We start from the raw sequence: 22,514 nt of genomic DNA, 5'->3' as shown, positions 1-22,514 counted from the left end.
TATTCAGACAAAGTGGGCCTTTGATGGTTAGAGGACATTCGGGGATGTGTGTCCTGAGCACGTGTTTTGTAAGGGGTCTGTGGCCAACTTTGCCAAATGCTCCGAGAGAGAGGGGCACTGTCACCCTGGTTGAGAATCATGGGTCTACACACATCCCAAAGAATTTTTTTTATTTTTTTATTTCTTTGAGACAGAGTCTTGCTCTTTTGCCCAGGCTGGAGTGCAGTGGTATGATCTCAGCTCATGCCACCTCCATGTCCCGGGTTCAAGCGATTCTTGTGCCTCAGCCTCCTGAATAGCCGGGACTACAGGCACCTGCCACCACACTCAGCTAATTTTGTATTTTTAGTAGAGACGGGGTTTCCCCATGTTGGCCACGCTGGTCTTGAACTCCTGACCTCAGGTGATCCACTCACCTCAGCCTCCCAAATTGCTGGGATTATAGGTGTGAGCCACCAAGCTAGGCCCCAAATGGTTTTTTTAAACATGGAGGTTGATCTCTCCCCCAACTCTGTGCTCTTAAGATCAAGTCAGCCTAGGCAACATCTTGAGACCCCGTCTCTACCAAAAATTTTAAAAATTAGCTGGGCTTGGTGGCATGTGCCTGTGGTCCCAGCTACTTGGGAGGCTGAGGTGGGAGGATCACTTGAACCCAAGAGGTAGAGGTTGCAGTGACCTATGATCACGCCACTGCACTCCAGCCTAGGTGACAAAATGAGAGAGAAATTGCTTCTTTAAAAAAAAAAAAAAAGTTTTTTAAAAAAAGATCAAGTCCATTCTCTTCCCTGGTTCTTGCCAGCGTCACTCCTGCTCTCAGCGCTCGACACCTCTGTCCTGTCCACTGTCTCCAACCTCACTCCCCTAGACATCCACAGCCCTTCCCATACATTGAGTCCCTGCCTGGGACATGCTTCCTGGCCCCCTTGCTTTGCCTGGCCGTCCCCCGTTCCTTCTTTGTTGCTGAAAAGGATCCTCCTCCAGGCAGCCTTCCAGGATTGTCTCTGCCACCCCAGGATGAGATGCAGCCCTGTTTGCCCTCTCTGAGTTTTGAACTTCTCCTTCCTAGCACTCATCACAACTGACATTATCTAGGCTATTTAGTTCATGTTTGCTCCCCCATTGGGCTGAAAGCTCATCCCATGGTAGTATCTATGTGGTACCCAACAAATATCTGTGATACAGAGAGAGCAATCGAGCGAACGAGAGGGAGTAAAGAAGGCAGACAGGGAAGGTGGAACAGAAGAAAAGAGGCTGAGGCCAGGCACGGTGGCTCACGCCTGTAATCCCAGCACTTTGGGAGGCCAAGGTGGGCAGATCACCTGAGTTTGGGAGTCCAAGATCAACCTGGCCAACATGGTGAAACCCTGTGTCTACTAAAAATACAAAAATTAGCCAGGCCTAGTGGCACGTGCCTGTAATCCCAGCTACTTGGGAGGCCGAGGCAGGAGAATGGCTTGAACTCGGGAGGCAGAGATTGCAGTGAGCCGAGATCGCGCCACTGCACTCCAGTCTGGGTGACAAGAGCAAGACTCTGTCTAAAAAAAAAAGAAGAAGAATAAAGAAAAGGAAAAGGAGAAGGAGGGAGAAGAAGAAAGAAGAAGGAAGAAGAAGGAAGAGGAGGAGGCGGAGGAGGAAAGAAGAAGAAGGAGGAGGAGAGGGAGGAGGAGGAAGAAGAAGAGGAGGAGGAGGAGGAGAAGAAGAGGAGAGGAAAAAGAAGAAAGAAAAAGGAAGATGAAGAAGAAAAAAAGAGGCTGAGACCCAAAGAAGAAGGAAGAAGAAGGAGGAGGAGGAGGAGGAGGAGAGAAGGAGAGGAAAAAGAAGAATAAAGAAGAAGGAAGATGAAGAAAAGAGGCTGAGACCCAAGACAGGAGACAACAGGAGGAAGGCTCACCAAGAGAACCTCGGTGATCCTGGCTGTGGTTCTACTGTTACCCTATTTCTGGACAGCCCAGGTGTGTGCATCCCTAGACTCCCCACATCCTATCTATCCCCTGCCCTCTCCTGGGGCATCGCACCCCTCACAGCCAAAGCAAAGTGGTGTATGTCAATTACACAGTCCTCCTAGTCAAAGGAAAGGAAAAAAAAAAGCAAAGTCCCTTCTGACTTCTAGCTGGAAAAAAAATGTCTCATGTAATGGGATTGACAAAATCTACAACCCACAGCAGGAAGAAGGTGGGAGCAGGCCGGGCGCAGTGGCTCACGCCTGTAATCCCAACACTTTGGGAGGATAAGGCAGGTAGATCACCTGAGGTCAGGAGTTTGAGACCAGCCTGGCTAACATGGTGAAACCCCGTCTCTACTAAAAATACAAAAATTACCCGGGCATGGTGGTGTGCACCTGTAATCCCAGCTACTCGGGAGGCTGAGGCAGGAGCATCACTTGAACCTGGGAAGTGGAGGTTGCAGTGAGCCAAGATTGCGCCACTGCACTCCAGCCTGGGTGACAGAGAGAGACTCTGTCTCAAAAAATAAAAAAACAAGGTGAGAGCAGGTGCTCCAGTATTCCAGAAAGGTCTTGAGTTCTGAGCCGGAGCCCCGCCTGAGTCCTGGGCACAGAGAAACATGGCCAGAGGGTCCAAATCCACAGGGAAGGCGCTGTGGGCCAGGCTGAGGCTCCCAGATCCAAACCCATGACATCATCACCTCCCAGGTGGGTACTTGCCCTCCACTCCTCCTTGGTCCTCTCCAGCTGGGGCAGCAGTGGGGGTACGTTAGGGAGGGGGCCCTGGACAGAGCATATTCTGTTTTCCCGGACGGTTTATCACATCTGCAGCCCCCAAGCTGCAGAGGAAGAAACTTACCGCAGCAGAACGGCTTCAAGTGTCTCCACTCTATCATCCGAGAGCCTCGGGGGTCCTGTTGGTGGTGGAGAGGGGCAGACACACGGAGTGAACTCGGGCTAGCCCAGCTTGTGTCCAGTGTAAGGATTTTCCCAGTCCTCTCTCGGGCATGTCAACCATGCAGCGAAGGTTCCAAGATTAATCATTAACCCCAGGGCAAAAAAGTAAAAAGCTCTGGAGAGAGAAGGATTTGGAAAGCAGAAGGGGACGGGCTGGGCCTGCCTCCTCATTTAGGGAGCTGTGTACAAACCTAGAAATGGACGTGGCTGGGGGTGGTGGCTCACACCTGTAATCCCAGCACTTTGAGAGGCCGAGGCGGGTGGATCTCCTGAGGTCAGGAGTTCGAGACCAGCCGGCCAACATGGTGAAACCCCCATTTCTACCAAAAAAGATACAAAAAAAAAAAAAAATTAGCTGGACATGGTGCCACATGCCTGTAGTCCCAGCTACTTGGGAGACTGAGGCAGGAGAATCGCTTGAACCCAGGAGGCAGAGGTTGCAGTGAGCCAAGATCGGCACCACTGCAATCCAGCTTGGGTAACAGAGCGAGACTCTGTCTCAAAAAAAAAAAAAAAAGATGGCCGGGCGCGGTGGCTCAAGCCTGTAATCCCAGCACTTTGGGAGGCCGAGATGGGCAGATCACGAGGTCAGGAGATCGAGACCATCCTGGCTAACACGGTGAAACCCCGTCTCTACTAAAAATACAAAAAACTAGCTGGGCGACATGGCGGGCGCCTGTAGTCCCAGCTACTCGGGAGGCTGAGGCAGGAGAATGGCGTAAACCCGGGAGGCGGAGCTTGCAGTGAGCTGAGATCCGGCCACTGCACTCCAGCCTGGGCGACAGAGCGAGACTCCGTCTCAAAAAAAAAAAAAAAAGGAAACGGACACACACACACTCAGCCCATCCCAGGGTGGACCCAGGGACCAGGATAGAAGAGGCTGGGTCCCAGCCTTGTAAGGCACAGTGGCTCAACCCAGAAGGCAGACACAGTGAGCGAAGACACACCAGATCTTGCAGAAGGTGGGCTACCCGGGCCCCAAGTCCAAGCCGAGGAGGGACAGAGGCCACTCACCTGGATGTAGGCTTCCAGCTGTAATGAAGACACAGATGCAGTGAGTAAATCTTCCAGCAAACCCCAAACCCTTCCAACACGCTCATGCATCACTGATGCATGGCCTCGGTCCCTGGGACAGGCAGTCGCTGTTATGGGTTAAACAGTGTCACCCTAAATTACATCCATTAAATCCTAACCCTAAGTAGGGTATTTAGAAAAGGACCCTCAAAAGGGGAACCCAGGCAGGCACTGCTTGAAACACTGGACCCTGTTAATGTCCCCAGCAACATGACAAACCCATGCCGGGTGCCTCCTGATACAAGGCACCAGGGAGGATCCAGTATCGCTTCTGCGGATCCTGCCCAAGATTCGCAACTTGAACTTGGTCACAAGAAACCAGAAGACCATCCTACTAAGGGACGTTCTGCAAAACAACTGCCTGGACTTGCCAAAAATGTCAATGTCATGAAAGACACAGAAAGGCAGTGAGGAACTAATTCAAATTAAAGGAGACCAAGAGACATGATGAACAAATGACCCAGGATCAGATCCTGGACCAGCAAATAAACATGCTATGAAGGTTACTATTGGAACAACATGGATTTTACATTAGATATTATTATTGTGTCAATGTCAAAATTATTTTCCTCTTTTTTTTTTTTTTTTTTTTGGTTTTTTGGTTTTTTTTTATACAGACAGAGCTGTACTTTGCTACCTGGGCTGGAGTTCAAGTGGCACAATCACAGTTCATTGCAGCCTCAAATTCCTGGGCTCAAGAGATCCTCCTGACTCAGCCTCCCAAGCAGCTGGGACTATAGGCACATGCCACCATGCTCGGCTAATTTTTACTATTTTAATTTTTTGTCAAGACATTTTTGCTATGTTGCCCAGAATGATCTCGGACTACTGGCCACAAGCGATCTTCCCGCCTCAGCCTCCCAAAGTGCTGGGATTACAGATGTGAGACACTGTGCCCAGCCTCAAAATTTTTAAATGTGATGATCCTCCTTGAGTTGTATAAGAGAACGTCCCTGCTCTTAAAGGATACAGGCCAAGTGTTCAGGGCCAGAGAGGCACAATATCTGTAAGTTATTCTCAAATGATTTATCATTAAAATAATTTTGTAAGCACATATACATATACAGACAGAGAGGAGCGCTAGACAGAAAGCACATAAATGTGGCCAGGCATGGTGGCTCACACCTGTAATCCCAGCACTTTAGGAGCCTGAGGTGGGTGGATCACCCGAGGTCAGGAGTTTGAAACCAGCCTGGCCAATGTGGTGAAGCCCCATCTCTACTAAAAATACAAAAATCAGCCGGGCGTGGTGGCACACGCCTGGGGCGGCACACTCAGCTACTCAGGAGGCTGAGGCAGGAGAATTGCTTGCACCCGGGAGGCAGAGGTTGCAGTGAGCCAAGATCACTCCACTACACTCCAACTTTGGCAACAGAGCGAGACTCTATCTCAAAAAAAAGAAAAAAAAATTAGCCAGGCATGGTCGTGGGTGCCTATAATCTGGGTTACTCGGGAGGCTGAGGCAAGAGAATCACCTGAACCCAGGAGGCAGAGGTTGTAGTGAGCCAAGATCATGCCACTGCACTCCAGCCTGGGCAATAAAGCAAGAGACTCGGTCTTGGGAAAAAAAAATTTTTTTAAGCCACAGTGCAGGGCTACCTAAAGCCCTCAAAGGCATTCCTTGTTGAGGAGCAGTGAGCCAGGCACGCCCACCAGCCTTCCTCTGTCACCAAGAACTCCCTGGGGTTCTCCAGGGGGCATGGAACTGTGAAAGAAAATAGAAAAGAGTAGGTCTGGAGAGAAAGACCAGTTTCCAATAGTGGCCCTGGCTAGGGGGTCCCAAGTGGGTATGCTCCGGGCCCGCGGTTTTAGAAGCTGATCTCACCTTCTCGTTGACAGGCCTCAGATCTGGAGAGACGGTGAAGATGCTTATGAGCACTAGAAGAAAGAAGAGAGGCATGTGACACCTCCAGACCATAGCCGGCCCTCCCTGCATCTGTGCCAGCCACCCACCTCGGTGCTGAGGTCTGTACACAGGCTTGTCCGTCTGGATGAACACAGAAGCACCCCGGCCGTCCACGGTCACCGAGGTCTGGTTGTGAAAGAGGGGCCCCTGCTCCGCCTGCCGGCCGCGGCCCCACACTTTCAGGAGCGCCTGGCCCCGGAGGCCCGTGGGCACCTACAGGCAGAGGAAGGAGCTTTGGGACGAGAATGTCACCCTGGAATGGGCTGAGATACTGGGAAAGGAGTTTGGAGTCTAGAATGGAGAACTCACCCCAGGAGTGACTGTGCCCCAGAGGGACACTTGGCAGTTTCTGGAGATGTTTTGGGGTGTCATAGCTTTGGGGGTGGGGACTGCTACTGTCATTTGAGAGGGGAATAAAGAGGCTGCTCAACATCTTACAGACCGCAGGACACCCCCGCCCTCAGCAAACTGCCCCAAATATCTTTTTCTTTTTTCTTTTTTTTTTTTTTTGAGACAAGGTCTCACTCTGTCGCCCAGGCTGGAGTGTAGTGGTACTATCTCAGCTCATTGCAACCTCTGCCTCCCAGGCTAAGTGTTTCTCCCACATTGGCCTCTTGAGTAGCTGGGATTACAGGTGTGCGGCACCATGCCTGGCTAATTTTTGTATTTTTTGTAGAGGCAGGTGTTGGCCAGGTTGGTCTTGAACTCCTGGGCTCAAGCGATCCACCTGCCTTGGCCTCCCAAAGTGCTGGGATTATAGGCATGAGTCACTGCACCCGATCATATCTTTTTTTTTTTGGAGACAGGGTTTACCTCTGTCGCCCAGGCTGGAGTGCAGTGGTACAATTACGGCTCACTGCAGCCTTGGCCTCCTGGGCACAAGCAATCCTCCCATCTCAGCCTCCTGAAGAGCTGGGACTACAGGCATGTACCACTAGGCCAGGCTTATTTTGTTTATTTTTTGTAGAGACAAGGTCTCACTCTGTTGCCCAGGCTGGTCTTGAACTCCTGGGCTCAAGCGATCCTCCCACTTCAGCCTCAGATTACAGGCATGAACCACTGTGCCAAGCCTGCCCCAGCTATCAGCCATGCTGAGGCTGAAAAACGCTGGTCTAGTTATGGAGCCTTCTCTTCTGACTCAACAGAGTTGCCAAGCTGTTTTCGCTCATCACCACTGCAGAGTTAGAACTGTCCACCCTCTTGCCAAGTGAATTCACAACCTGTGAGCAGTGGAAGGAGACCTTGATCCCTTGATATATATATATATGTACATGTCCAGATATATCTATCATGTATATGTGTCCGTGTTTGCCTCACTCTAAAATCACAGCACAGGCCGGGCGCAATGGCTCACACCTGTAATCCCAGCAATTTGGGAGATTGGAGTGGGCGGATCACCTGAGGTCAGGAGTTCAAGACCAGCCTGACCAACACAGAGAAACCCCATTGCTACTAAATATACAAAAAATTAGCCAGGCCTGGTGACATGTGCCTGTAATCCCATCTACTTGGGAGGCTGAGGCAGCAGAATCGCTTGAACTCAGGAGGCAGAGGTTGCAATGAGCCCAGATCTCACCATTGCACTCCAGCCTGGGCAACAAGAGTGAAATTCTGTCTCCAAAAAAAAATCAACAAATAATACAAATAAAATCACAGCACAAGCCAGGCATGATGGCTCACACCTGTAATCCCAGCACTTCGGGAGGCCGAGGCAGGCGGATGGCTTGAGGCCACAAGTTCAAGACCAGCCCAGCCAACATGGTGAAACCTCGTCTCCGTAAAAAAATTTTTTAAAAATTAGCCAGGCATGTGGCAGGCGCCTGTAGTTCCAGCTACTCTGGAGGCTGAGGCACATAAGTCGCTTGAACCTGGGAGGCAGAGGTTGCAGTGAGCTGAGATCACACCACTGAACTCCAGCCTGGGTGACAGAGTGAGACTCTGCCTCAAAAAATAAAGTAAAATGAAATAAAATAAAATCATAAAATAAAATAAAAATCACAACACATATACAGTGCATGACTCCATTGATCTGAATTGTCCAGAAAAGGCAATCCACAGAGACAGGAATCAGATTGGTGGAAGCCAGGGGCTAGGAGAAGGGAGTGGGGAGTGACTGCTGATGGGGACACGGTCTCCTCTGCGGGGGATGAAAATCTTCTGAAACTAGATGGAGGGGGAGTTGCACAACCCTGTGAATGTACTAAATGCCACTGAATTATACGTTTTAGAATGGTTAGATGGCTTTTTTGTTGGTTTAGTTTGTTTTTTTGCCACACAGATGGGACCAAAAAAACAAAAAACACTTCAGTCTTCAGAATGGAGCTTACACTACACAATTCCTTCTTTCCTTCCTTCCTTCCTTCCTTCCTTCCTTCCTTCCCTCCTTCCCTACACATTCCCTCCCTCCCTCCTTTCCTTCCTTCACTATACATTCCCTCCCTCCCTCCCTTCCTTCACTACACATTCCCTCCCTCCCTCCCTCCCTTCCTTCTTTCCTTCCTTCCTTCCATCCTTCCTACACTACACATTCCTTCCCTCCCTCCCTCCCTTCCTTCTTTCCTTCTTTCTTTCTCTTTCTTTTGTTTTTAGAGACAATAGATAATTGCTCTGTCACCAGACTGGAGTCCAGTGATGCAATCAGAGCTCACTACAGCTTCAAATTCCTGGGTTCAAGCGATCCTCCTGCCTCAGCCTACTGAGAAGCCAGGACTGAAGGCGTGCACCACCATGCTCAGCTAATTTATTTTATTTTATTTTTTGGTAGAGATGGCGTCTCGCTATGTTGCCCAGGCTAGGCTCAAACTCCTGAGCTCACGTGATCCTCCTGACTCGGCCTCCCAAAGTACTGGGATTGCAGGCGTGAGCCATCGCACTTAGCCGTCCTCTTATTTTTTTTAAGCAGATGGGCAGAACGCCCTGGCGTGTGAGTCATGCACTATAAAAGCTCCTTTCATGCTTAAAACAAACAAAAGTAATGCCTCCTGTATTAGTCCGTTTTCACAATGGTGATAAAGACATACCCGAGACTGGGTAATTTATAAAGAAAAACAGGTTTAATGGACTCACAGTTTCACATGGCTGGGGAGGTCTCACAGTCATGGTGGGAGGTGAAAGGCACGTTTTACATGGTGGCAGGCAAGAGAGAATGAGAGCCAAGGAAAAAGGGGTTTTCCCTTATAAAACCATCAGATCTTGTGAGACTTATTCACCACCATGAGAACAGTATGGGGGAAATCGCCCCCAAGATTCAATTATCTCCCTCTGGGTCCCTCCCACAACCTGTGAAAATTATGGGAGCTACAATTCAAGATGAGATTTAGGTGGGGACATAGCCAAACCATATTACCTCCCTCTATGTGACCGGCATTTGATGATAGCTACCCTCTTGGCCATCCCTGGGCACCCAGCAGGTGGGCATTACCTACCAGCAGATCACCTGGGGAGCTATGTGCACCCCATTCCTAAAATCACCCAAATGGCTGGGCACAGTGGCTCACGCCTGTCATCCCAGCACTATGGGAGGCTGAGACAGGCAGATCATCTGAGGTCAGGAATTTGGGACCAGCCTGGCCAACATGGCGAAGCCCCGTCTCTACTGAAAATACAAAAAATTAGCTAGGTGTGGTGGGCACTTGTAATCCCAGCAACTCAAAGAGGCTGAGGCAGTAGAATCGCTTGAACCCAGGAGGCGGAGGTTGCAGTGAGCCGAGATGGTGCAGCTGCACTCCAGCCTAGGTGACAGAGCGAGACTCCATCTCAAAAAATAAAAAATAATTTAAAAATAAAACCATCCAACTGTGGCGTGTTCCTCTTCTGAGGACCCCTATGTCAGCATCTACTTGTGTGGTCCCTCAAGGGGTGGATGGACCCCAGTGACCATCACAGGGAACAATCTACTGGATTATCTGACTGATCGTCACAGTTCTGCACTGTTATGACCATTGCGTGGGTGAGGTCGGGGTGCACTAGGACTCCTGCTCTCTGCAGCCACACAGGGTCTGTCTCAACCCTCTCTCCAGCCACCCACCTCCTGTCTGCTCTCAGAGGGACCTCTCCTACCTGCCACCCACAGGATCAGCCTTCTGGACTCTGAGGTCTCTTCTGACAGCAGTTTCCCTGTCAAGACCTACCAGAGCAATAAATCTCACCTGCTACTCCAATCCCAAAATCCTCACCTGGCCCTGTTTCTGGGAATATCTCAGCATTGGCCAAAGGTTGAAGAGGGACGAAAGGTGCCGGCCACCCAGGAGTAAGGTGAGGATGAGCAGGAGGGAAATACTGGAGGGGCTGAGGACCGTACAGTAGAGGGACAGGGAGGGTGGGGGGCAAGAGGCTGTGCTGAGCACATAAAGGGGGGTCGACCCCAAACAGCAGCCCCTAGAGCTTCACCCCTTCCCAGGGAGCAGATTGCCCCCCACAGGGAGAGAAAGGAAGAAGGACTTCCAGCCTTCTTTCTGTTTTTAGAGACAGGGTCTTGCTCTGTTGCCCAGACTGGAGTGCTGTGGTGCGATCACGACTCACTGCAGCCTCCATCTCCTGGACTCAAGCAATCTTCCTACCTCGGCCTACTGAGTAGCTGGGACTACAGGCGCAGGCCACCATGCCCGGCTAACTTTTTGTTTTTATTTTTGTAGAGACAGGGGACAGGCTCTCAACTATGTTGCCCAGGCTGGCCTCCAACTCCTGGCCTCAAGCGATCCTCCAGTTTCGGCCTCCCAAGTAGCTAGGATTACAGGCATGAGTCACTGTGTGTGGCCAAATGCTAAGGATCTTAAGCATCTTTCTTGGGAATTGCAAGTCTAGTCTTAAGAGCCCTTGGCCCCTCTCCCAGAATTATACAACCCTTTGTTAGTCTCTCTTACAAATTCCCAGCATCTGTGCTGTGAAGAGTGTCTTCCAACGTGTGGTGGCCAGGGACAGCACATCATCTTAATACCTGCTCCACGGAGCATGGCTTCCTGACTCATAAGAAAGCAGATCTAGGCTGGGTGCAGTGGCTCACACCTGTAGTCCCAGCACTTTGGGAGGCTGAGGCAGGCGGATCACTTGAGGTCAGAAGTTTGAGACCAGAGTAGCCAATATGGCGAAACCCCGTCTCTACTGAAAATACAAAAATTAGCTGGGCGTGGTGGGGGTGGGGGGCGTCTGTTGTCCCAGCTACTCGGGAGGCTGAGGCAAGAAAATCACTTGAACCCGGGAGGCAGAGGTTGCAGTGAGCTGAGATCATGCCACTGCACTCCAGCCTGGGCAAGAGAGCGAGACTCTGTCTCCAAAAAGAGAGAGAGAGAAATCAAACCACATGAGGCCAGGAAAGGAGAGAGAGAGAGATAGAGAGAGAGAGAGAGAGGAGGAGGAGGAGGAGGAGGGGAAGGGGAAGAGGAAGAGGAAGAGGAAAAAGAAGAAGAAGAAGAAGGAAGAAGGAAGAAGGAAGAAGAGGAAGAGGAAGAGGAAGAGGAGGAGGAGGAGGAGGGAGGGAGGGAGGGAAATCTCATGACAGGAAGCCAGGAAAGGGAGCTCTAGGGACTTCATTTTTTCTCTTTTTTCCCTATGCTTCTGTAGGTATTGAAGCCGTAGGGCAGGGACCCTCAACCCCTGGGCCACAGACTGGTACCAATCTGTGGCTTGTTAGGAACAGGGCTACAGAGCAGGAGGTGAGCAGTGGGTGAGCAAATGAACCTCCATCTGTATTTACAGCCACGCCCCATCGCTCACATTACTGCCTAAGCTCCGCCTCCCATCAGATCAGCGGCGATATTAGATTCTCATAGGAGTGTGAACCCTATTGTGAACTGTGCATGGGAGAGGTCTAGGTTGCGTGCTCTTTATGACAATCCAATGCCTGACGATCTGTTACTGTCTCCCATCACCCCCAGATGGGACCATCTAGTTGAAAGAAAACAAGCTCAAGGCTTGCACTGATTCTTCCATTATGGTGAGTTATATCATTACTTCGTTATATATTACAACGTAATAATAGAAATTAAGCACACAATAAATGGAATGCACCTGAATCATTCTGAAACCATTTCTTCTGCTCCCTGGTCCGTGGCAAAACTGTCTTCCATGAAACTGGTCCCTGGTGCCAAAAAGGTTGGGGACTGCTGCTCTAGGGTTTTGGTTCAGGGGTTCCTGAATGTGGACTTCTGGGGCCACATCCTTCTTTGCTGTAGGGGATCCTGTGCACTGTAAGATGTTGAGTTGCAGCCGTGGCCTCCACCCACCAGATGCCAGTAGCACTTGGCACCGCCCAGCCCCCACCCCAGCTGTGACAAGCAAAAATGTCTCCAGACTTTACGAAATGTCCCCTGTAGGGCAAAAGCACCCCTGAGTGAGAACTGCTGCCTTACAGAAAGGGTTCTATCAACAAATATACGGGAGAGGCCAGGTGCCATGGTTCACTCCGGTAATCCCAGCACTTTGGGAGGCTGAGGTGGACAGATCACCTGAGGTCAGGAGTTTGAGACCAGCCTGGCCAACATGATGAAACCCCATCTCTACTAAAAATACAAAAATTAGCCAGGTGTGGTGGTGCACACTTGTAATCCCAGCTCCCGGGGAGGCTGAGGCAGGAGCATCACTTGAACCTGGGAAGTGGAGGTTGCAGTGAGCCAAGATTGCACCACTGCACTCCAGCCTGGGAGAAAAAGCAAGACTGCTTCAAAAAAAAAAAAAAAAGTAAGGCAAGAAGACCACTGCTCCGCAGCAATTAGGCACTAGTGGTATACCTCACACAAAAGGAACCACCTCAGTCTCCATTCTGATCAACGGAGATGGGCGCATTATAATTTAAAATAATTCTCGGCCGGGCGCGGTGGCTCAAGCCTGTAATCCCAGCACTTTGGGAGGCCGAGACGGGCGGATCACGAGGTCAAGAGATCGAGACCATCCTGGCTAATACGGTGAAACCCTGTCTCTACTTAAAAATACAAAAAACTAGCCGGGCGACGAGGCGGGCGCCTGTAGTCCCAGCTACTCGGGAGGCTGAGGCAGGAGAATGGCGTAAACTCGGGAGGCGGAGCTTGCAGTGAGCTGAGATCCGGCCACTGCACTCCAGCCTGGGTGGCAGAGCAAGACTCTGTCTCAAAAAAAAAAAAAAAAAATTTCTCAATTTAGCCCATTCATTTGTAGACTCCTGTGAGCATGTGGTAAAAGTTAAGGAATAGCTAACCCCTCAATGCCTGCAATTTCAGGGCTTACATAATCTCTGAAATCCAAGGACTCCAGTTTGAAAACCCATGTCATAGAATTATTTACATAGTTTATTACATATAATAATTTAAAAATAACAATATTCAATGTCTGAGAGGCAGTGGAGAAATTTGATCCCTAATGTACTGCAGGTGGTTCCATGAACAGGTACTGCCGTGTATTCTAGGACACAGCAAGACCCAGTGAGAGGCTTGGGTCCTGCTGGTAATTCTTCTATCTGGGTGCTTACCCTAAAGAAGGCATCCAGAATGCCAATACAGCTTTACATACAAACATTCTGGCGACTTACAGATTACAGTATCAAAACACTAAAAACAGCCCAGGCAGGGTGGCTCATGCCTGTAATCCCAGCACTTTGGGAGGCCAAGGTGTGTGGATCACTTGACCTCAGGAGTTTCAGACCAGTCTAGCCAACGTGGTAAAACCCCATCTCTACTAAAAAAAAAAAAAAAAAAAAAAAAAGGAAAAAGAAAAAAAAAGCCAGTCGTGATGATGATGCGTGCCTGAGGTCCCAGCCACTCGGGAGGCTGAGGCATGAGAATCGCTTGAACCCAGGGGACAGAAGTTGCAGTGAGCTGAGATTGTACCATTGCACTCCAGCCTGGGTGACAGAGAGAGACCTCATCTCAAAAAAAAAAAAAAAAAAAACACTGAAACAATCTAAAAAAAATCTAACCTGTACAAGCTGGGGGCTTAGCAAGCTGATATTTAAGAGGGGTGCAATAAGATGTTGTTTACAATAAGATGGAAATTCCATTTACAGAGACTTGAAAACATAGAAGTTGTTTACAGCAATGTGATAAGAGGGAATAGGAAACACCATGGTGTTTGTTCTGTTTTGTTTTGTCTTGTTTTTTTTTGCGATGGAGTTTCGCTCTGTCACCCAGGCTGGAGTGAAGTGGTATGATCTTGCCTAACCGCAACCTCCATCCCCCGGGTTGAGGCAATTCTCCTGCCTCAGCTCCCCAAGTAGCTGGGATTACAGGAGTGCATCACCACGCCCAGCTAACTTTTGTATTTTTAGTAGAGATGGGGTTTCACCACGTTGGCTAGGCTGGTCTCGAACTCCTGACCGCTGGTCTCGAACTCCTGACCTCAGGTGATCCACCCACCTCAGCCTCCCAGAGTGCTGGGATTACAGGCATGTGCCACTGAGCCCGGCCAATGATGTGTGTCCTTTAAATGAAACTAGGAAAAGAAAAATGAAACTGGAAAAGAAAATGGATGTGCATGAACAAGAATGTGTGGAAAACATGAAAAAGTGAAAAGTATGAAAACTGGATTATTGGTGGATTTCTCCTTTTCTAAATTTCTTTATTCTTTTTTTTTTTTTTTTTTTTAAACAGGGTCTCACTCTCTTGCCCAGGCTGGAATGCAGTGGTGCGATCAAAGCTCACTGCAGCGTCAACCTCCCAGTCTCAAGCGATCCTCCCACCCCAACCTCCCAAGTGGTTGGGACAACAGACGTGCACCACCATGCCTGGCTAATGGCTAATTTTTGTATTTTTTTGTAGAGACAGGATTTTACCATGTTTTCCGGGCTGGCCTTGAACTCCTGGGCTCAAGAGATCCACCCACCTCAGCCTCCCAAAGTGCTGGGATTACAGGTGTGAGCATGGCACGAACCTCATTATTCATTTTTTACATCTCCTTTTTAAAAATGATTTTTCTCACAACACATGCAATTTCTCTTGTTCCATTCCAATTCAATTCTTTGTTTCCAAGGTCAGGTTTATGCTTTTAAAAATTAACAGCTTACCTTGAGTTTGATTGTCCCTTTATCTAAAAATGAAAATAAAACGAAACAAGTTAAATCAAGAGCCGTGTTGCCCTGCCTCCCTGAGCTGCAGCCTCACAAACCACAAACTTTCTTAACCCAAAGGGGTTTCATGTGGACAAACACACCACCCTGGGTCATGCTGGCCTGGCCTGGGCCAGGCTGGGCCTCTGGCAGAAGCCAGAGGTTTCCTCCAAGCTGGCACAAGCTGAAGGCCAGAGGGGATGGACAAAGCTGAGCTATTCAGGGGAAAGCTGGCCTGCCTAAATCCTTGATTTACTTCACCCCTGGCTCCTGCCCAAAGTAAGCTGTGAGGGGAGTAATGGGAAAACACCAGGAGAGAGGAACAAGGAGAAGGGTGGAGAGAAAGAAGAGGGGACAGAGGTCCCTAGTGGACCTGACTGTTCTCCCATCACCTCACTCTGCTACCCACACTGAATCATCTGTGGTACTGTACTAGGTTTCTGGCCTTCAGGACTCAATTAGGTATCTATTATTTTTGCCTGCCAGCAACAATTATCCCATTTCCTGCTAACAGATCGTCAATTCCCTTAGACAAGCTACCTGCCCAGCACACAATCCACGTGGCTCCCAAGCCCTCCATCCACCTTCCTGGGGCTCTAAGCCAATTTGCATAGGCCTTCCCCCTGGCCACAGTGATTGGTTCAGGGTTGAGCACATGACCCAAAATGAACCAATCAGCACAAGCTCTCGCCTCTGGTCACAGTGATTGGCTCAGGGTTGAGCATGTGACCCAAGATAGGCCAATCAGAGGGAATCCTGGGACTTTATCCAGCCATCTTGGAAAACTGGTGCTTCCCCTGATCTCAAAGGGAGACCTGGCTGCATCAGGAGGTAGGGCAAGAAGCCAGCCAGAAATACCAGTGGACTTTCTTTCTAGTTATGAGAGACCATAAACTGTTGCAGAAGCCAACTGGAGTTGGGTTTCAGTTAGCCAGCCACCCAAGTCAGGAGTACCCGGTTCTTCTAGGACTAGAAGGGCTTCTAGAAGGTTCTAGAAGCTTCCACATTTCACCTTCTCTGACCACACCTTCCCAGGAGACAAGTGCTGCTTCAGTGGCCTTGGAGCCCCTGACCTTGTCTGTGTCTCCTGTGGCTACAGCATTCTCGACATGAGGAATGAGTCTACCTCCCCTCAGAGACTACAGCTTTCTGGGCCAGGGATCTCATTCACCATCTTGCCCAGGAGGCTGAGGCTGTTGCTGTCTGAATTTGACCAAAGAGTGAGGGGGAGAGACTGGCTGAGGGCCTGAGCTGCACTTAGTAACAGGCCTGTGAGTCCAGGTCTGAGTCTAATGGTTCAGGTGTGCTGGAAACCCAACAAAAGGTCGGAGGGAGTCACGTGATCTCCTCCAGGTCCCCTGTCCCACCTCTGGTCAAAGCTGACACAGGTGGGTGCCCCCATTCTGCCCAGATCTGCACCCACACAACTAGGGCTGCTGAGGAACTGTGAGCTGAGCTGCCCTTTCTGGGCTTTACTCTCTCCATCTGTAGAATGAGGAGAATGCAACCTGTTCTCTCTCTCTCCCTCTCGTGCCCCTGGGGATTTAGGGCAGAAGGGAAGCCAAGCAACACCCACACTGTCCCAGTCCTGAAGGCCAGCAAGTGGCTCCACTTTGCAAAAGAAGAGGAAGTCCTGGTCCGGCACCCAAGTGACCTACCCAGGATGGCTCCCTGGCTCTGCACCACCGGCTCACCCTGGGCCACCAGCTGAGCCTGGACTACGACTTCCCATGGGGAGTTAAAGATGGTCACGCTGATGACTTCCTCCACACCCGCGCGAAAAACAGAGGGAGCTGCAATCAGGTAACCCCTGTAGGAAAGGAGATCCGAGGTGAAGTTTTCACCCCCAGCCCCCTGGCCTCGCTGCCACCACGGCTAGGTCAGGGCTCTCCCCGCAGCAGACTCCTGCCTTTTCCTGACCACACCTGGCTGGCACTGATGCTCTAGGAGTTTGTTCCCCCTATCAGTTCTTGAGGCCAGGGATTGGCTCATTCACCTCTGAAGTCCCCATGCTGGGTAAGAATCTGGCCTCACTGGATTTTTCAGCATCACACACCCCCTCTTACTCTCTGTATTCCAGCCTCCAGGCTGTTTGCTCAACTACTTCCTTCTGCCCCCGGACCTTTTTTTGTTTGTTTGTTTGTTTGTTTTTGTTTTGTTTCTGGAGACAGAGACTTGCTCTGTCCCCCAGGCTGGAGTGCAGTGGCGTGATCTTGGCTCACTGCAACCCCCGCCTCCCAGGTTCAAGGGATTCTCGTGCTTCAGCCTCCCGAGTAGCTGGGATTACAGGTGTCTCTCACCAAGGCTGGCTGATTTTTGTCTTTTTAGTAGAGACAGGGTTTTGCCATGTTGGCCAGGATGATCTCAAACTCCTGACCTCAAATGATCCACTCTCCTTAGCCTCCTAAAGTTCTGGGATTGCAGGTGTGAGCCACCATGCCCGGCCCATCTGGCCCAGGACCTTTGCACATGTCATGCCCACTGTCTGAAATACTCTCCTCCACAAGTCAGGTAACCGGCAGGATCCCACTTCATCCTCACAGTGCACCCCCTCCCCCACCATCATGAGAAGTGCTGACATCAGCCCCATTCAGAGAGAAAGGAAACCCTGGAGAAGTCAAGTCACCAGCCCCAACAGTGACAGACCAGGATTCTAACTCAGGCAGCCAGACTCCAGAATCTGATAAAAAGAAGCAAAGGGTTTCTTTGCAACATTCATTTTAAGAACAAACCCTGAAAACAAACTATAGGGCCTCAAACAGAAAAAATTCTGAAAACAATGGAATCAAAGCAGGCCTCTCTTTCCTAAAATCTTCTGATTGACTATGAAGTCACCTCTGGAAGGGAGGCATTACCCCCACTTTCCCGATGGGCAGTTGATGCTTCAGAAGGATAGGAACATGCACCAGATCACACAGCTGGGCAGAAGAGGGTGCTGGGGTGTCCTTAAGGGACATGACCTGAGGACCCAGGTCCTCCCCACCTGAGCTCCTGTCTCCCAGTATCTGCAGCCTTCCATGGAAAATTACAAAGGCCCTGTAACCTCATGAAACACTTACAGTGTCCCCACAATCACCAAGAGCATTATAGCAAAGGCACCACAATTGCAACCATGTAGCATGATGGAAATCCGAAGAAAAGAGGGTAAAGAGGAAAACTGGACCATGCAACGAGATTAGGAGACATTTTCATTTCAATATTTTTTTATTTTTATTTATTTATTTATTTTTGAGACTGAATCTTGCTCTGTTGCCCAAGCTGGAGTGCAGTGGTGTGATCTCAGCTCACTGTACCCTCCAACTCTAAGGTTCAAGGGACTCTCCTGCCTCAGCCTCCAGAGTAGCTGGGACTACAGGGGTGCACCACCACACTCGGTTAATTTTTGTATTTTTTGTAGAGACAGGGTTCCACCATGTTGGCAAGGCTGGTCTTGAACTACTGACCTCAAGTAATCTGGCCGCCTTGGCCTTCCAAAGTGCTGGGATTACAGGCCCACTGCACCTGGCCTCAATAGTGTCTCTAGAACAACCCAATATCCACATGCAAAAAGATGAATTGAGACCATTGCCTCACATCATGCAATTAGATTAACTCAAAGTTAATCTTAGTAACAGATCTAAATTGAAGAAGTAAAACTTGTAGAAGCACTAGAAAATAATAAAGGAGAAAGTCATTGCATGCCTAGATTAGGCAAAGATTTCTTGGGTAAGATACCAAAACTATCCATAAAATAACTCATGATAAACCAAACTTCATGAAAACATCATCACAAATTTTGTATCTCAAAAGATGCAGTGTGTTTGTGTTGTTTCATGCACACGAACAATGGGTTTGGGTTGTTTTCTGCAGCCCTGGCCACAGTGTGCACTGACCCTGTGATCACAGTGTGCTCCATCTGCCTTGAATAATTACCAGAGTTCAGTCCCCTGGGATCACACATGCGCTGTCCAACTCTAGGACCAACTGGAGTTTGCAAGACCCTAGGTGTGTGCTGTGTATTACATAACTCCAGCACTGACCAGGACATGCAGTTACCCTGGGTTTGTAGGTGTCCTGTCCAGCTCCAGCACAGGAATGTGGCATCCTTTAGAAGGGACATACTCTTTCTGTCTGGCTCCCAGTAGATCCCTAGAGCTTAGCCTCACATATAGTACATGGTGAATGTAGAAGATAGAGTGAGGAATAAGTGTTCATTTTGCTTCGTCACCTTTGAAAGTCCTAACAATATGGGTTTGAGTCTTCTTCCAACTGCCCAGAGAACCTGACATCACTAAATTAAGTTTCCCTGCCATTCAGAAGTTGCAGCTGTTTCCAGCTGTTGCGATGCCCGCCAGCCATTCACTATCACACCTGACCCACCCCTAGCATCTGGGCCAACACTGGCTTCTCATCCTGCTGGTCTCAGAAGGTCCCAGATTGGGGAAAGTGATGCCCGGGTCAGTGTAGACAGAATTACTCTTACAACTGCAAAGCTGTGCTGCTTTCTGGGATCAGAAATTCCTCACACAAAAATCTCTCAGGTCACAGAAGTGGGCATCCAGAGCTATTCCTAAGACGGGATCCTTTGGGCTGGGTGAACCATGCCCCTGGTTTAGAGGCCAGCTACTCTGGAATCCCAGGTCGGTCATTTGGGGACGTCTTTTCCCCAGTGCGTCTCTCAGCACAGGGATTCCATGTCACTTAACAGACGGTAAGATCCCAGGGTGACTTTAGTCAGAGGCAAACGCCCTGGAGAACTGTTTAAAACTCTCCAACGGGCCAGGCACAGTGACTCACCCTGTAATCCCAGCACTTTGGGAGGCCGAGGTGGGTGGATCACCTGAGGTCAGGAGTTCCAGGACAGCCTGGCCAACAAGGAGAAACCCCATCTCTACTAAAAAATACAAAAAATTAGCCAGGTGTGGCGGCACATGCCTGTAATCCCAGCTACTCGGGAGGCTGAGGCAAGAGAGTCATTTGAACCTGGGAGGTGGAGGTTGCAATGAGCCAAGATCATGCCATTGCACTCCACCCTGGGCAATAAGAGTAAAACTCTGTCTCAAAAATAAAAATAAATAAAAATAAAAAAACACTTCTTTATAAGGCAGGGTCTCTCATTGGAGCCAAGGTCTGTCGTGTGGGGCTGCATCATTCCTTGCGGTGGAAGCTGACCTGTGCATCGAAAGCTGTTTACCAGCATTCCTGACCTGCGCCCACTTGATGCCAACACCAAATGCCTCCCCCTATTTGTGACAACCAAAAATACCTCCAGACATTTCCCAATGGCCTCAGGGAGACAGAAATCCACCCCCCCACCCCCACCCAGGGCTGAGAACCATTATTCTAAGGGATGTCAGCTTTGAAAGAAGCATCGGGATGAAAATTTGCAGGGTTCCTATTTCAGGAAGCCTAGAAGAGGAAAGTCTGGATGCTCAGAGCGCAGTAGACTGTCTTGCTTTTAAAACTGTAACCAGCAAGGACCAGGTACTCACAGCAAATAACGACACCCACCTAGTCTCACTGCTTACCAGTTTCCTGGAAACTCCTAAACAAGGGTTGCTTGAACAAGCCGCCTCCTAAACGCCCAGCTGGACTAAAATGCTGAGCTTGTGCAGACCAAGGCAGCCCCCCTGAACCCGCAGCCCTGCAGAGCTCACCAGAACTTGCCAGGTTTAGAAATATTCTCTGTGAAGCCAACTTAGGAGTTCTCCCCAGCAGCTAGTTAATTCACCTTCTCCCCGCCATCAACCCACCAGAAGCCTGCAAGCAAACCTCTAGAAAAATGTAGAAGCAAAACAAACATTTCCTCCCCCCTCACCACGCCCACCCATGGGAAACTGCCCCTTCGAACTCTCCTCCCACTTCTTAGCCAAGATGCACCTCTTACCTTCATGTCTTGGACAACTGGAAATCGCCACCCAAGATGACAGCCCGAGTCACACGAAGGGGTCGAGGTGGGGCGGGGGGAGCTGATCTCAGCGCCTTTAGCTTTTGGAAGTCCCTGTACCTCCACAGTCACTTTGGAAACTTTAGGGCGTCCCCTCCCCAAGACGATTCGGGAACAAGAGGCCAGGTCCAGCCCAGCGCGGAGGCTGTGTGGCCTTGGGTAGGTCGCTGCGAGTCCCTCTGAGCCAGTCCCTATGACCCCCACCCCAGAAGGCGACCGACCTCCTCTGTCGCCGGGGATACTCACGGGGCCTGAGGCTGCGCGGCGCGTACGCCGTCCCGCGCCGACAGCAGTAGGAGCAGGAGCGGGAGCAACGGCCAGAGAAGGGCGCAGCTCATTTTTCGGCTCCGGGGGGGCGCTGCGTCTGGGGGGGGGGCCGGGCCAGGGCTGGGCCAGGGCCAGGGTCCGAGCGCGGCCGTCCTCGCGCTGTCGCCGGGGGCTCTTTGTTCGAAGCCCCCGCGCAGTGCGCCCGGCGCCATGCGCCCCGCTCTGCGCCCGGCCAAGCTGGGGCAGCCCCGGGCCAGCCCCCTCCCCGGACCCGCCTCGTCTCCGGGCCCGCCCCGCTCGCCCCGCTCGCCCCACTCCTGGGCGCACCCTCCTGGGACGCCTGCTCCGCCCATCTCCGGACCCTGACCACCCCCCCATCCCTTCCCGCGATCGTCCCCCAACTTACTCCCCGACCCACCCGGGCCCTGCCCAATTCCTCCGAACCCGCCTCCTCGCCCCCTACCCGGATTCGCCCCCGGATTCCCCAGTCCCCACCAGCCCGCCTCGGACCCGACCCCAACCGCCCTCTCCTCTCCACCCAGCGTCCACTTGGAACCTGCCCCTTCCCTGGCCTCTCGCCCCCTCCCTCTCCAGCCACCCCCTTACGGCCCTCTCCCCGGGCCCACCCCTCCCCAGGGGCCGCTGGGTCTGGATGCCGCCTGCAACCTCGATCCCACAGGGGCCGCTGTGCCCCAGGCCCTGGCCTGTATCTGGTGCCCAGTACGGTGCGTGCAGCCCGAGGAGCAGAGGATCCTTTGGGGAAACAGTCTAGCCAGGGGTGGAACCTTCCAGACCCACATCTGCCCCAGGCCCCTATCTGTCCTCTCATCTCCCCTCTCCCCCACCCCCAATGTCCACAAATCCCTTGGGCCCGTCCCCTCTCTCTCTGGGCCTCAGAGTCCCCCTTCCCCTCCCATACAGCAGGGGTGGATGGCACCCCCTTTCTCTCCAAGAGCAGGGTGCCCCTCCTGCCCCTCCCCTGTGGCCACCTCAGCGATGGTCTTGCTGTCCTAGGTCCCACTGGCAGGCGGCACATCCTATACCATGTCCCAGTCCTGGACCCTCTCCCTCCAATGTGGAGTCCCTTTCCCCCAGCTACCAGCTGCCCTCCTAAAATTCCAGTGCTAACCACACCCTCTCCTGCCAGGAATCCTCGGGGCTCCCTGTTTATTTTATGTTTTATTTTTATGTTTTGAGACCAGAATTTTGCTCTGTTGCCCAGGCAGGAACTTAGTGGCGCAGTCACAGCTCACTGCAGCCTCAAACTCCTGGAGAGTAGCCGGGACTACAGGTGCAAGCCCACACCCAGCTAATTTTTATATGTATATATTTTTAGAAACAGAGTTGCACTGTGTTGCCCAGGCTGGTCTTGAACTCTGGGCTCAAATGATCCTCCCTCCTCAGCCTCCCAGAGTGCTGGGATTACAGGTGT

General features: G+C 50.9%; 1 protein-coding gene across 7 annotated transcripts in view; it reads right to left on the bottom strand.

The window, feature by feature from the left end:
• The window catches only part of CPAMD8 (C3 and PZP like alpha-2-macroglobulin domain containing 8), a 125,255-nt gene extending 103,866 nt beyond the window's left edge, over positions 1 to 21,389 (bottom strand). For 2 of the 7 annotated variants that reach the window (XR_004433683.1, XR_004433684.1), the window contains exons 1-7: positions 21,062 to 21,389; positions 16,548 to 16,699; positions 14,848 to 14,870; positions 5,927 to 6,092; positions 5,799 to 5,851; positions 3,914 to 3,931; positions 2,802 to 2,856 (exon numbers count right to left, since the gene is read on the bottom strand). Coding sequence is in view for 4 of the 7 variants with exons in the window: in XM_033196482.1 (XP_033052373.1) it covers positions 2,802 to 2,856; positions 3,914 to 3,931; positions 5,799 to 5,851; positions 5,927 to 6,092; positions 14,848 to 14,870; positions 16,548 to 16,699; positions 21,062 to 21,294 (700 nt within the window). In the remaining 3 variants the exon portion in view is untranslated. The remainder of the gene's footprint in view (positions 1 to 2,801; positions 2,857 to 3,913; positions 3,932 to 5,798; positions 5,852 to 5,926; positions 6,093 to 14,847; positions 14,871 to 16,547; positions 16,700 to 21,061) is intronic. The other 5 variants (XR_004433682.1, XM_033196482.1, XM_033196481.1 and 2 more) reach the window with 5 other exon arrangements.
• Between the last annotated feature and the right edge of the window lie 1,125 nt (positions 21,390 to 22,514).

Source organism: Trachypithecus francoisi, unplaced genomic scaffold (genome assembly GCF_009764315.1).
Source record: "Trachypithecus francoisi isolate TF-2019V2 unplaced genomic scaffold, Tfra_2.0 Lachesis_group5, whole genome shotgun sequence".
Classification (NCBI taxonomy): domain Eukaryota; kingdom Metazoa; phylum Chordata; class Mammalia; order Primates; family Cercopithecidae; genus Trachypithecus; species Trachypithecus francoisi.
This window is presented reverse-complemented; position numbering and strand designations above follow the sequence as displayed.